Source organism: Pan paniscus, chromosome 21 (assembly GCF_029289425.2).
Source record: "Pan paniscus chromosome 21, NHGRI_mPanPan1-v2.0_pri, whole genome shotgun sequence".
NCBI lineage: Eukaryota > Metazoa > Chordata > Mammalia > Primates > Hominidae > Pan > Pan paniscus.
Genome location: NC_073270.2, coordinates 44628127 through 44642746, shown reverse-complemented (window position 1 = coordinate 44642746; position 14620 = coordinate 44628127). Strand labels below are relative to the sequence as shown.

At 47.4% G+C, this 14620-nt stretch overlaps 1 protein-coding gene across 1 annotated transcript in view; it reads right to left on the bottom strand.

Annotated features, from left to right (window-relative positions):
- Positions 1-14620, bottom strand: part of PPP1R16B (protein phosphatase 1 regulatory subunit 16B) — a 118010-nt gene that overhangs the window by 6183 nt on the left and 97207 nt on the right. Inside the window, exons 6-10 of the mRNA XM_003825887.3 lie at positions 14092-14216; positions 10819-10944; positions 9858-9933; positions 8937-9066; positions 8679-8844 (exon numbers count right to left, since the gene is read on the bottom strand). Coding sequence (XP_003825935.1) covers positions 8679-8844; positions 8937-9066; positions 9858-9933; positions 10819-10944; positions 14092-14216 — 623 coding nt within the window. The remainder of the gene's footprint in view (positions 1-8678; positions 8845-8936; positions 9067-9857; positions 9934-10818; positions 10945-14091; positions 14217-14620) is intronic.

Here is a 14620-nt window from a genome sequence, read left to right as displayed (position 1 = left end):
ATCACATTGACAAACACGTTTAAAGTGTGTTATTACTCAGTGTTGGCAGGGGTATGGGGAAATAAGTGAGAATGTAAATTGCTACAGTCTCTTTGATGGACAGTTTTGCATCATCCTTCACTGAAATTTTTTTCTTTTTTTCCTTTCTTCTCTCCCCAGCTCTTCAGTAAAAAATAAAAACAATAATAATGATAAAAATTTTTAGAAAAGATTGTATACTTTGCACCAGCAAGCCCATTTCACAGATTTTCTCTCTCATTAGTGCAAAGCCTGAAAGTCATCATTGGGCAAGCAGGACACTGTGGCCAGTACTTCTATTGGCATGCTCTGTAGCTGGCAAAAAGAATGAAGGAATTCTCCACGAGCTGGCATGGAAAGATGTCCAAGATATATATATATAATCTAGTTTATAATCTAGTTTTCTAACATATATATTTATATATAACATACATATATAAATATATATAAAACATACATATATATAACATATATGTACACATAACATATATATGTATGTTATATGTATATATGTATTTATATATAACATACATATATAACATATACATATATAACATATATATGTTATATATATATATATGGTAATATGTGATAAGGCAAAGAACACTTTCCATAGTAAGTTTCCATTTATGAGTGTGTATTTCTTCGCTTTCTCCTTTTAGAGTCAGGGCCTCACTATGTTGCACAGGCTGGTCTTGAACTCCTGGTCTCAAATGATTCTCCCACCTCAGCCTCCCAAAGCACTGGGATTACAGGCATGAACCACCGAGTCCAACCTTTTTTTTTTTTTAATGGCTCCTTCTGAACTATGCAGGCAGACTGATGCCATGTCATGGAGAGACCGTTTCTTGGTGGTCCTAGTCAGTGCTTCTCAAACTTTGATGTGTATGTGAGTTGCCTAGGGATATTGTTAAAATCCATATTCTGATTCAATAGGTCTGGGTTGGGGCCTGCAATTTGGCACTTCTAAGAATTTCCTGCTGATGCTTAGAGTGGCAAAGATCTGAGACACTGATCCCATCTTGGATGCACATTGGCATCATCTAGACAGTTAAAAAAAACAGGTACAGGCCGAGCGTGGTGGCTCACGCTTATAATCCCAGCACTTTGGGAGGCTATGGTGGACGGATCACTTGAGGTCAGGAGTTCGAGACCGGCCTGGCCAACATGGTGAAACCTTGTGTCTACTAAAAGAAAAACACAAAAATTAGACAGGCGCAGTGATGCCTGCCTCTAATCCTAGCTACTCAGGAGGCTGAGGCAGGATAATTGTTTGAACCAGGAGGCAGAGGTTGCAGTGAGCCAAGATTGCACAACTGCACTCCAGCCTGGGCAACAAAGTGAGACTCCGTCTCAAAAAAAACCACATAGAACACCAATCTGAAAGCATCACATATTATATAATTCCACGTATATAACATTTTGGAAAAGCAAGACTTATGAAAACAGTAGAAGATCAGTGATTGCTAGAGTTTGGGGAGGAAGCATAAGTAGAATACCAGGGCTGTTTAGTGGGACAGCCCTGGTCTCTTTCACCAGTTGTTCACAATCTCAACCGTCTAATATAACCACCTAAACCAAGTGGCGAGAGCATTCTGTGTGACACTATCATGATGGACACATGACATTATGCATTTGTCAAAACCCACAGGAGTTACGACACAAAGAGCAAACCCGATGTAAACTATGGGCTTTAGTTCATAATAATGTATCAATATTGGCTCATCAGTGATAACATATGTACCACACTAATGCGAGTTGTTAATAACAGGGGAAACCAGGGTGGAGGGGGGTGTATATGGGAAATATCTGTACTTTCCACTCATTTTTCTAGAGTTCTAAAACTGCTCGGAAAAAAAAATCTATTAGTTTAAAAAGAAAAAATCCCTGCTGGGTGCAGTGGCTCATGCCTGTAATCCCAGCACTTTGGTAGGCTGCGGTGGGAGGATGGCTCCAGCCTAAGAGTTGGAGACCAGCCTGGGCAACATAGTGAGACCTCATCACTACACAAATATTTAAAAATTAGCTGGGCATGGTGGTGCATGCCTGTGGCTCAGCTACATGGGAGGCTGGGCAGGAGGATCACTTGAGCCCAGGAGGGTGAGGCTGCAGTGAGCCATGTTTGTACCATTGCAGTCTAACCTGAGTGACCCTGTCAGAATGAGACCCTATCTCAACAAAAGAAAACAAAACCCACCTATATCCATCTCCAGTGTCAGAAATCAGAGCATTGAAGGAAGAGGAATTAACTCCAGCCTGAAGGATGTGGGTTAGACGAAAGAGGTTTTCTCATGATGCAGGGAACTTCTAAATGTACTTATCTGCCTAATGCTTAATGAGGTACAAATTATGGGCTGAGTTCTATACAAATAAGAACACAATTGACCCTAGAACACCCTTTGTGGTAGGCACCATCATCTTGGCAATGTTGAACTGAGATACTGGGCAACAGGAAGGTTAAACAAAACCCTCACCTTTTGTGTTCTGGGGAGTGGCTGACTGCACAGAATCACGCTTCCCCATAGGATTTCCAGAACACTCAGACGACCCCTCCTTTTCCTAGGACAACCCAAACACAGTCCCCCAAATTCTCATTCTTTTCCTCTGAAATGATTAGCTAAACTGTCAATTTATCAACCGAAATTAAATGCTTGCTAAATGATTTTTTTTTTTTTGAGATAGAGTCTCACTCTGTTGCCCAGGCTGGAGTGCAGTGGTGCAATCTTGGCTCACTGCAACCTCTGCCTCCCAGGTTCAAGTGATTCTCCTGCCTCAGCCTCCCAAGTAGCTGGCATTACAGGCACCTGCCACCACGCCTGGCTATTTTTAGTAGAGACAGGGTTTCGCCATGTTGGCCAGGCTGGTCTCAAACTCCTGACCTCAGATGATCCGCCTGCCTGGGCCTCTCAAAGTGCTGGGATTACAGGCGTGAGCCACTGCGCCCAGCGGTAAATGATTTAACCAAATTTTAGTTAAGCTGCTTCCCTCCCCACAGGATCCTGGACTTTGACTCACCCTGAGGGTAAACAAGCACTGCAATGCAGAAAAACTCTCCTGAAGACCCTTCTGGAAATGGGCTGACCACCGGACACACATTCCTGGTCAACTGTCCAATTACACCACCTGCTCGTCCCACCCCCAACCCTCAGTCCTTGCAGCCTCTGTCTTCCTCCCTAGGAAACGAACTCCTTTCTCCTTGACCTCCAAGATCTTGCCAATTCTGTGGTCGACGCATTCTACTTACTGCTGCAATCACTTCAAAAACAGTCTCTCTTTAGCTTTAAAAAACAACGACATGGCCAGGCATGGTGGCTCACGCCTGTAATCCCAGCACTTTGGGAGGTCGAGGCGGGTGGATCACAAGGTCAAGGGATTGAGACCATCCTGGCCAGCATGGTGAAACCCCATCTCTACTAAAAATACAAAAATTAGCTGGGCATGGTGGCGTGCGCCTGTAGTTCCAGCTACTCAGGAGGCTAAGGCAGGAAAATCACTTGAACCTGGGAGGCGGAGGTTGCAGTGAGCCAGGATTGAGCCACTGCACTCCAGCCTGGCAACAGAGCAAGATTCCATCTAAAAAAAAAATAAAAAAACACCAATGACAAACATATACAATGCTGAGGTCCCAACTCCTGAGATTCTGATTTAGTTTGTCTGTACTGCTACTTAAACATCAGATTAAAAAACAAGGGGCACAGTGGCTCATGCCTGTAATCCCAGCACTCTGGGAGGCGAAGGCAGGTGGATCACTTAAGGTCAGGAGTTCGAGACCAGCCTGGCCAACATGGGGAAACCCCATCTCTACCAAAAAACACAAAAATTAGCCGGGCATGGTGGCGGGTGCCTGTAGTCCCAGCTAATCAGGAGGCTGAGGTGGGAGAATTGCTTGAATCTGGGAGGTAGAGGCTATAGTGAACCAAGATTGTGCCACTGCACTCCAGTCTAGCCTGGGCAACAGAATGAGACCTTGTCTCAGAGGAAAAAAACAAAAACAAAAACAAAAAACAGTGAACCAAAGTCAGCCCTGAAGGCTAACAGGGCACAGCCTTGGAAGAAATGTGATTTGGGGGTCAGGCTGAACAAATTATTCCTCAAATAAGTGGTTCTGAAATTCTTGTGTGCAGCAGTATCGCCACATCTGGGGTGGGTCCTGAGAATCTACATTTATTTATTTTTATTTTTTTTTAGAGACCAGGCCTCACTCTGTCACCCAGGCTGGAGTTCAGTGGTGCTATCATAGCTCACTGCAGCGTTGAATTCCTCGACTCAAGCAATCCTCCTGCCTCAGCCTCACAAGACCTAAGACTACAGGTACACACCACCACACCCACCTAATTGGCTTTTTTTTTTTTGGTGGGGGGTAGAGATACCGTCTTGCCATGTTGTCCAGTAACTCCTAGGCTCAGAAGATCCTCCCACCTCAGCCTCCCTCAGTTTTGGGATTACAGGATTTGTGAGCCACTGTGCCCAGCCAAAGTCTGCATTTCTAACAAGTTCCCAGGTGATGCTGATGTTGCTGGTCCAGGGACCATGCTTTGAGAATTCCCACCTTAACATGGTGAAACCCCATCTCTACTAAAACACAAAAATTAGCTGGGCATGGTGGCAGGTGCCTGTAATCTCAGCTACTCAGGAGGCTGAGACAGGAGAATCACTTAAACCCGGGAGGCGGAGATTGCAGTGAGCCGAGATGGCGCCATTGCACCCCAGACTGGGCAACAAGAGCGGAACTCTGTACCAAAAAAAAGAAAAAAAGAAAAAAAACTGACTATACCAAGGGTTGGCAAGAAACACTCTGCCATGGGAAAGCAGACAGGTACAAGGCACCTTGGAAAACTGCTTGGTAGTATCCACTAAAGCTAAACATATGCCTACCCGTGACTCCCACTGCTTTCCTGGGTGTATTCCCAACACAAAATAGTGCTTATGTCCACCAAAAGACATGTACAAAAATGTTTATAGGAGCTTTATTCACAGGAGCCAGAAACAAGCAACCCAAATGTCCACCAAAAGGAGAATGGAGGCCAGGAGCAGTGGCTGACCCCTGTAATACCAACACTTTGGGAGGCCAAGGAGGGTGGATCGTTTGAGGTCAGGAATTCAAGACCAGCCTGGCCAATATGGCGAAACCCCATCTCTACTAAAAATAGAAAAATTAGCCGGGCGTGGTGGCATGCACCTGTAATCCCAGCTACTCAGGAGGCTGAGGCAGGAGAATCGCTTGAACCTGGGAGGCAGAGGTTGTAGTGAGCCAAGAGCGTGCCACTGCACTCTAGCTTGGGTGACAAAGCGAGACTCTGTCTCAATTTAAAAAAAAAAAAAAAGGAGCATGGATATGTAAATTTTAATATTCAAACAATCGAATTCTAGAAAGCAATAAAAAAGAATGAGGTGGCCAGGCGTGGTGGCTCACGCCTGTAATCCCGGCACTTTGGGAGACTGAGGCAGGCAGATCACGAGGTCAGGAGATCTAGACCATCCTGGCTAACACGGTGAAACCCCGTCTCTACTGAAAATATAAAAAATTAGCTGGGCGTGATGGTGGGCACCTATAGTCCCAGCTACTAGGGAGGCTGAGGCAGGAGAATGGCATGAACCCGGGAGATGGAGGTTGCAGTGAGCCGAGATCGCGCCAATGCACTCCAGCCTGGGGGACAGAGCAAGACTCCATCTCAAAAAAAAAAAAGAAAAAGAAAAAAAAAACAAGAATGAGGCCAGGTACAGTGGCTCGCGCCTATAATCCCAGCACTTTGGGAGACTGAGGCAAGAGGATCATTTGAGCCCAGGAGTTTGAGACCAGCCTGGGCAACATAGCAAGATTCCATCTCTAAAAAATTTTGTTTTGTTTTGTTTTGTTTTGAGACGGAGTCTCGCTCTGTCCCCAGGCTGGAGTGCAGTGGCTCGATCTTGGCTTACTGCAACCTCCACCTCCCGGGTTCAAGTGATTTTCCTGCCTCAGCCTCCTGAGTAGCTGGGACTACAGACGCGCGCCACCATGCCCAGCTAATTTTTGTATTTTTAGTAGAGATGGGGTTTCACCATGTGGCTAGGATGGTCTCGATCTCTTCACCTTGTGATCCACCCACCTCGGCCTCCCAAAGTGCTGGGATTACAGGCATGAGCCACGGCACCCGGCCAAAAATTTTTTTTAATTAGCCAGGCATGGTGGTGCATGCCTATAGTCCCAGCTACCCAAGAGGCTGAGGTGGGAGGATCGCTTGATCCCAAGAGGTCAAGGCTGCAGTGAGCTAGGATCACACCACTGCACTCCAGCCCAGGCAACAGAGTGAACTCCTGTCTCAAAAAAAAAAAAAAAAAAAAAAACTACTGCTATATGCCACAACGTGGGTGACTCTCACAGATGTAAAAAAAGCCAGACACGAAAGAAACTACAGGGTCATTCATATGCATACACAAAATTAATCTTTAGAACTCAAAGTTAAATAGTGACTACATTTGGAGTGGGGGAAAGGACGGAGAGAGAACATGGATGATGAAAATGCTCTATGAATTCATCTGAGTGTGTACATTTGTAAAAGGTTGTTGAAAATCTCATTTAAGATTTGTCTACTTGGCCAGGCATGGTGGCTCACACCTGTAAGCCCAGCACTTTGGGAGGTCCAAGTGGGTAAGGATTGCTTGAGGTCAGAACTTCAACACCAGCCTGGCCAACATGGTGAAACCCCATCTCTACTAAAAATACAAAAATCCACCAGGAGTCATGGCGGGTACTAGTAATCCCAACTACTCGGGAGGCTGAGGCAAGAGAATCGCTTGAACCCGGGAGCACAGGTTGCAGTGAGCTGAAATCACACCACTGCACTCCAGCCTGGGTAACAGAGCGAGGCTCCATATCATAAAAAAATAAAAAAATAAAAAAAGATTTGTCTGCTTTACCATACTTAAGTTACACCACAATCACAAAGGAAAAATAAATAAAGCACAGCTGGGAGACATCTGAAATGTGATTTGATATTGATCTACATCTCTTTTCTCACCAATCCTCAGACTAAGGGGCCAGGCAGAACAAAGCTTCCCTACGTGCCCTCTCCATCACCAGCTGGTGGCTTTGATGTGGCCGCCCCTTGGGCAGGCACCTTCACACCTCCTGGTGAGACAGGCAGTAGGTGACCCCACTGTTCATGCTGGGAAGCAGGGTCCCTCTGAGACACGTGGGCATGCTCGGTAGCTAATCAATTTCATCCCACCAAGGCTAAACTCTCTAGGCATGTTTTCATCTGTTCATGGTGTGGTGGAAGAACGAAAATGGCAGACCACTTCTGGTACAGTTAACTTCTCCCTCGTCCTCAGCAATTCCACTCCAGCCCCAAACTTGTTCACTCCACTCAGCAAGAAAGCAGCCATGCTGAGTGAGTGTGTTGGTTCTGGGTTAAGTAGTGTCCCTCAAAAATTCATGTCTACCTGGAATCTCTGAATGTGACTTTATCTAGAAATAGGTATTTGCAGGTGTAATAAATTAAATTAAGATTAGGTCATACTGGATTGGCATGGGCTCCAATCCAATGACTGGTGTCCTTATAAGAGGAAAAAACAGGCTAGGTACAGTGGCTCGAACCTGTAATCTCAGCACTTTGGGAAGCCAAGGTGGGAGGATTGCTTGAGGCTAAGTTTGAGGCCAGCCTGGGCAACACAGCAAGACCTCATCTCTACAAGAAATTTGAAAATTAGCCAGTCGTGATGGCCCCCGCCTATAATCCCAGCTACTTGGGAGGCTGAGGTGGCAGGATCGCTTAAGCCCATGAGTTGGAGTCTTCAGTGATCTATAATCATGCCACTGCACTCCAGCCTGAGTGACAGAGCAAGACCCTGTCTCAAAAAAAACCAATAAAATAAAAATAAAAAAAGAAAACAGACACACACATACGAAGAAAAAGGTCATGTGGAGATAGAAGCAGAGACTAGAATCATTGCTAGCAAGAGCCAAAGAACGCCTGAGCCACCAGAAGCTCGCAGAGGCGTGGAACAGAATCCCCTTGAGAGCCCCCAGAGGGAACCAATGCTGGTGTTACCTCAATTTTAGACTTCTGGCCTTCAGAACTGAGAGAGAATAAATTTCCATCATGTTAAGCCATCCAGTTTGTGATAATTTCTTAAAGCAGCCATCAGAAATGAAAGCAGCTTAAAGCTTAAAGGACCATTGGCTGCTACAGGAGCAGGCTTCTCAGAGGTCCTACTAGGATCCTACTCCATTTTTCAAAAAACATGTTCTGATAAACACAATTCTCAATATCTTGTTATATTTCCTGAAAAAGAAGTTGTAGCACCCTCAGCTCCTGGGTGACTGCCCTACTGAAGCTCTCTCCTTGGAAGTCCACTGCTAGGTGTGCTGGAGCACAGCTAGGCGCATAGTGGACACTCACCCCCTGTCAATTAGGAGACCTACCTGTGTGCCAAAGCACCCAGCTCAGCCTCTAACACACTCCCCGATCACCTCCTTAACTACAGCAGCCACCACCATCAGACTGAATCTGCTGGTTTAACTACAGTAGCCATCATCATCAGACTGGATATGCTAGTTTAAGGGCAGTGCCTGGCTACTTCCCTCTGAAGGCTCTCAGTTGAAGAGGCAAGGCCAGGCTGGGCCCTGTTCTCCTCCCATTGCAGTGGCTGACACTAGGGCAGGGCGTGAGGCCACTCACAGGGTCCTTATTCTCTTGGTCTGTCCTGGTCTCCCTGATGTCCCCGTTGTAGGTGGAGGTCCGCTGATCCTCAGCTGCACTCCGCTGCCACAGGATGGCCTCTCCCTCATACTCCTTCCTATACAGGTTGGTCCTGTCCGACAGGCTGGCTCGCCGCACCACCTTCCTGAGAGGACAAAGTGGGTCCTAGAGGCTGCACCCAGGCGCCACAGGCAGGAGCACACACAGGGACCCCTGGCTGCCCTGCCCCGGACTCACCCACGGCTGCCTGCGCTGGAGGTCCTCCGGCTCAAGGATGACTTGTGCCTCAGCTGTGACTTCATGATCACATCATGCTTGTGTTTTAGCTCCAGCAGCAGGACCTTGAACTCTTCCTCCTCGCACAGGTCTGAAGGGGCAGAGGAGTCTGTTGTGGGGGACGGGGCCAGGACCTGTGGCGCAAGAGGGTGCTCCAGACCAGAGGAGCTGCCACCCCAACCCACTGAAAACTCCAAGCATCTTTCAGGGCATGCAGGGAGGCAAGAAAACAATGCCAGCCAAAGTTCCTGGGCTGCAACCCAAACCTTAGAGGATTATAAGAATGGGAAACCCAGGTTCTGGGCACAGTCACAATTCCTAAGCTTCCCAGCTATGACCGAGGGATTCATGTTGCTCTTTGATAGTTTCCAAGAAGAGTCCTCAAGTCTTCACTGATATGAGAAGTAGTGAGGGAAACAAGCAGGTACCCCACATAGCCCAAGCAATAAATTATGCAAAGATGCTAAGAAAGCTACATACTCCCATCTATTCTACCTAACCCCTTCATCCATCTATCTACCTATTGCTGACTGAGCCATCTATTCATAGATTCATCCTTTACCCACTCATCCACTTATTTTTCTGTCTATCCATCCATCCATCCATCCATCCATCCATCCATCCACCCACCCACCCATCCATTCAACCAGACCTCATAATATCTACCCATCTACCACCTCATCCATCCATTCATCCATTTATCCATCTATCCATTAATCTGTCCATCCGTCCATTCATCTACCATCCATTAATTAATCCATCTATCTATCTACACACCAATCCATCAATCTATACAACCATATATTTATCTATTTCTCCCTCTACCCATCAAAACATTGATAACTGCCTATTTGTGCACACCAGCTGTTGTGCTGGACTTACCTATTGGCATTTCATCCATGGATGTCCTTGCACTGAGACTAGCTCCATGGGACACCAATAGCTCTGCCATCTGCATCTGAAACACAGGAAGAAGCTCATGTGTCCCCCTGCCCAGAGCTCAGAAAGCCTAGGAGGTGGAGAGAGTGCCCAAGGCCTCTTAGGATGTGACCCAAAGAATGGTGGGACAAAGTTGATTTCCAGGGAAGGCCTGCAAACTAGAGCCATGGGGGGAATCCAGACAGATGCAATGAGCTTAGCACCTCCTCCACATGCCTGGGCCACACCAAGAAGAAGGAGAAGAAAGAGTTGGCTGTAACTCTAGAGCTGGCAGGTATCTAAGGAGGGACTAGGTGTAAGTGACAATCAGAGTTTCGTATCTGGAAACAAATGGAGAAACTACTAGGAGCAAAAATGCTGGTAATTTTCTTATTTGGCAAATTTGATTACCATCCTATTAGAACACAACTTGTCAGCCGGGCATGGTGGCATCCCAGCACTTTGGGAGGCCGAGGCAGGCAGATCACCTGAGATCAGGAGTTTGAGACCAGCCTGACCAACATGGTGAAACCCTGTCTCTACTAAAAATACAAAAAATTAGCTAGGCATGGTGGCACAGGCCTGTAATCCCAGCTACTCAGGAGGCTGAGGCAGGAGAATTGCTTGAACCCAGGAGACGGAGGTTGCAGTGAGATGAGATGAGATTGCACCACTGCACTCCAGCCTGGGTGACAGATCAAGACTCCATCTCAAAAAAAAAACAAACAAAAAAAAACACAACTTGCTTTGTCCAATGTTTTTTGCAAACTCCCTAGGCCTTTTCATATCCCACATATGAGCTATATTCAAAACCTTAAGCCTTAAAGTCTTATGTTCTTTGAAAACAACTGCCAGCCCAAAAAACTTGGTGTCAGCAGGTTAGCCCTGTGCCAGCCTCCCCCACAGCCCTGTGGGTGAGAACTACCTGTCCCCAGAAGGCAGCTGCATGCAGGGGCTCCCAGCCATCCCAGTCCTTCACATCCACACGCACTCCATGGTCCAGGAGGAGCTCAGCTGCCCGCAGGTATCCATTGGCTCCAGCTATGTGCAGCTGGAGGAGAGGAAAGAAGTGAGCATTCCCCAGGGGATCAGCCCCACATTGATGGTAGGCTAGCTCTCACCTTCACCCAAGTCCCACAGCATCCTTGGGGCCAGTAGAATGGAATAGAATGAAATGGAAATACCAGTCACATTGCAGAGGATTATTAAGTCTGAAATATGGACTTAAAAGGAAAGGTAGAGAGCTGAATTCTTCTCCCCTGTGGTTGGTCTTAGCATCCATGTGGTTAAAGCAACAGCATTTACTGAGCCCCTACTGTGCACTGAGCCCTGAAGAAGGGGTCTCTGAGGTTCAATATGGTGATTTTTAAATATGTCTACAAATTCTTTGACACATCTTCCTTTAAAAGATGGAGCCTGACTGTTCTCACCTTGAATGTGGGCCAGACTGAGTGACTCACTTTTAACAAATAGGATATTGTGAATATCCTATTTGTGATTTCTGAGGCTAGGGCATAAAAGGCATTGCTGCTTCTACTTTATGTTGTCTTGGATCAATTATTCTAGAAGAAGGTAGCCACTATGTTGTGAGGATCCTCAAGAAGCCTCAAGGAGAGGTCCTAAGGAGGTGAGAAACTGAGGCTTCCTGCCAACAGCCAGCACTAACTTGCCAGCCATGTGTGTGAACTGACTTGGAAGTGGATCCTCCAGTACCAGTCAAGCCTTCAGATGAGACTGCAGCCCCAGTAGTCTCAACAATATTGCAACATCTTGGTTGCAATATCATGAGAGCCACCAAGCCAGAGCCACCCAGTTAAGCTGTTCCTAACTCTCTGACCCAAAGAAGCCATGTGAGACAATAAATATTTATTATTGTTTTAAGATGCTACATTGTGGGGTAGTTTGTTATGCAGCAATAGATAATACATCCAATAAGGGACTGTGATCCCATTCAAGGCCTTCAGTCATGGCCACTGCCTGGCAGACCTCAGTTGTCATGATTGTTCAATTTGCCCCCAAAATACATAAATAGCTTAGCCCATAATGAACACTCGGTAAGGGATTCACATTCTTAGAGAGTCCTAAATGATGACCATGAGAATGAATGAAGGAGAGAGAAGGAAATAAGGCAAAAAGACATCAACTGCCCAGCCAAGATGAGAGATAGAAGTGAAAGTCCAAGGCAGCCAGCAGAAGACTAGCTGGGAGGAAGCCAGAGAACCTCGGGGGCCTGAGGTCTTGGGCTGGAGAGTCAGTGGGACAAAGAAGGCATGACCTCAGGAAGTGATCCTTCTGAACACAGCCCTGATGGTCAGATGCCACCTCATCCTGGGAGAAGGTTGCTTGAAGCTTTTTTTTTTTTCCAACTTGAAAAAGCAAGGGTATGATGTGAAAATTAGTATAATTATCTGATTTATAAATGTCTGATGCTTGTCAGTTGTAGAGAATGACACCTGCTGGCCAGTCCGACATTACAAACCTCACTACTTGGCTGGAAATAAAAAGGTATGAGTGGAATAGTGGCATTGTTAGTAAAAATAATGGTCATTGCTAACATCTATTGAGAATTTGCAGACTGTGCTAAGCACTTTCACACAGAATCTCATTTAATGCTCCCAGCAACACTGTGAGGAAGACACTATGATCTCCAGTTTACTGGGAAGACCTGAGACCTAGTAAAGGCCCAGCCCATGGGGGTGGGGCCACCCTGAGACCAGCCCCAGCCCAGGTAGAGAAGATCCCTGTGTCTAGAGGACCCAATGACAGCCCCAGTGGAGCTGCAATGAGGGTGGGTAATGCCCTAGTGCAGCCTGGCCTTGACTTCAGACAGAAATAGTCAGTCTTCCTACCTGACCCCATTCTTGAGTGCTAGGCTGAGCAGGTGATCCAAGCAGGGACCCAAGTAATAGAAATGGGCACAAAACAGATGTGAGAGCTCAGGAAGCAGGTGGGAGAAGCCCACTTATCACACCTGGGCTGCCAGGTCAGGCCTGAGGGGCAGTGAGGATATCTGGTACTGCTGAGCCCTATCTAGTGAGCTCGAGATCCCGAGACTGCTGAGTGCTTACGACCAGCGTGGAACCTAAGCCTGGGACAGGGCACCCACCCCCCAGTCAGGGGGGTAGGCTGCCATAGCCATGCTCTGAATTTTGATTTACAGGTTGCAGAAGCAGACCTTCCCAATATTAGGCTGCAGTGTGCTCTGGAGAGCCTATGAGGAGTGGCCAGGGAGGTTTTCCTAAGTCACTGACACTTGAGCTGCAAGGATGAGTGGAGTTAACCAGGCGGATTTGAGAGAGAAGAAGGTCCCATTGTTCTCTGTCTCCAGGGTCTAGTAAAGTATGTGGCACAGAGGAGGTGCTCATAACTGTGTGTTGACTGGATGGATGGATGGACAGACGGATGGATGGAATGATGGATGGATGGATGGATGGATGGATGGATGGATGGATGGATGGTTGGATGGACCAATGGATGAATGGATGACTGGGAGTGGTGGGCAGACTCTGAAGTCAGGGAACCCAAAGGAGAGGCTGTTGCAATAATATCAGGGGAGCTGATGAGGCAAGGCAGTGGGGTGCTAGGGTAGGAGAGGTGACACTAGGGCAGGGGAATGGACAGTGCAAAGCAAGAAAGCATGAGTGAGTGGGTGAATGGTGACACCAGTCCTTAATGGAGGACATCATTAGAGGAGAGGGAAATAAGGAGCTCAAGATGGACACAAGAAGCCTGGGGTGAAGGAATATCTTGGAGACAGAGCAATTGGTGAACAGGTGGGAGCCAGGTCTCCCACCCAGGCTCCTAACTCCAAGTCCCACTTGAGAGTGGCTGGATTCTTTTTTGTTTGTTTGTTTATTAAAGACAAAGTCTTTCTGTCACCCAGGCTAGAGTGCATTGGTGCAATCACAACTCAAACTCAAACTCCCAGGCTCAAGTGATCCTCCCACCTCAGCCTCCCAGGTAGCTGGGACTACAGGTGTGAGCCACCAAGCCCAGCCCAGAGAGAGGCCAGGTTCTCAAAGAGGCTGAGCCCTGCTCTGCTGACCCTCCCTATCCAGGGGCAATCCTGGCCCAAAAGGATTCTTGCGGAGGTCCAAGGTCACAGACAGGCCCCAAGGGTACAGGGTTGGTCCCCACCAGGTGCTGGCCCACTTCGGACCTAGCTGGTCTTGGTTTTGGTACTGGCCCATCTCCTCACCAGTGTGGCACCCTGGGCATCTATCCAGTCCAGGTCCTGGCCCGCTGCGATCATGCAGTGGATGTCCGCAATCATCTGCTGCTCAGGAGCCGCCCGCATCTCGTTGATTTTCTCTTGGGTGATGCCTGCAGTGGGAAAGAGGGGATTTATTTAGCACCCTCAGGCCTACGACCCCAGAGGGCGGGGGAAGGCAGATGAGGGAGGCATGGCTCTTGTTCCCTAGGATATGCCAGTCAAGCGGGCATGCAGACATGCCCATAGATCATTGTCTTCAGGCCTGATGAGACACCATGCATTGGCCCACAGAGCAAGGGCATTCCTGCCTGGCACCCACTAGGCAATGGATTCATATCGGTCACTTTGCATATGCTGTTCTTCTACCTGAAAGTCCTTACCATCCACCTACACACCTCCAACTGCTCAGATGGCTGCCTCTGTCTTATTCTTTAGTCCTCGACTGGATCATCTCCCAAGCTGGCCTCCGCTGACCGCCCTATCTGACCAGGGTCTCTGTTAGTTTCCTTCATCT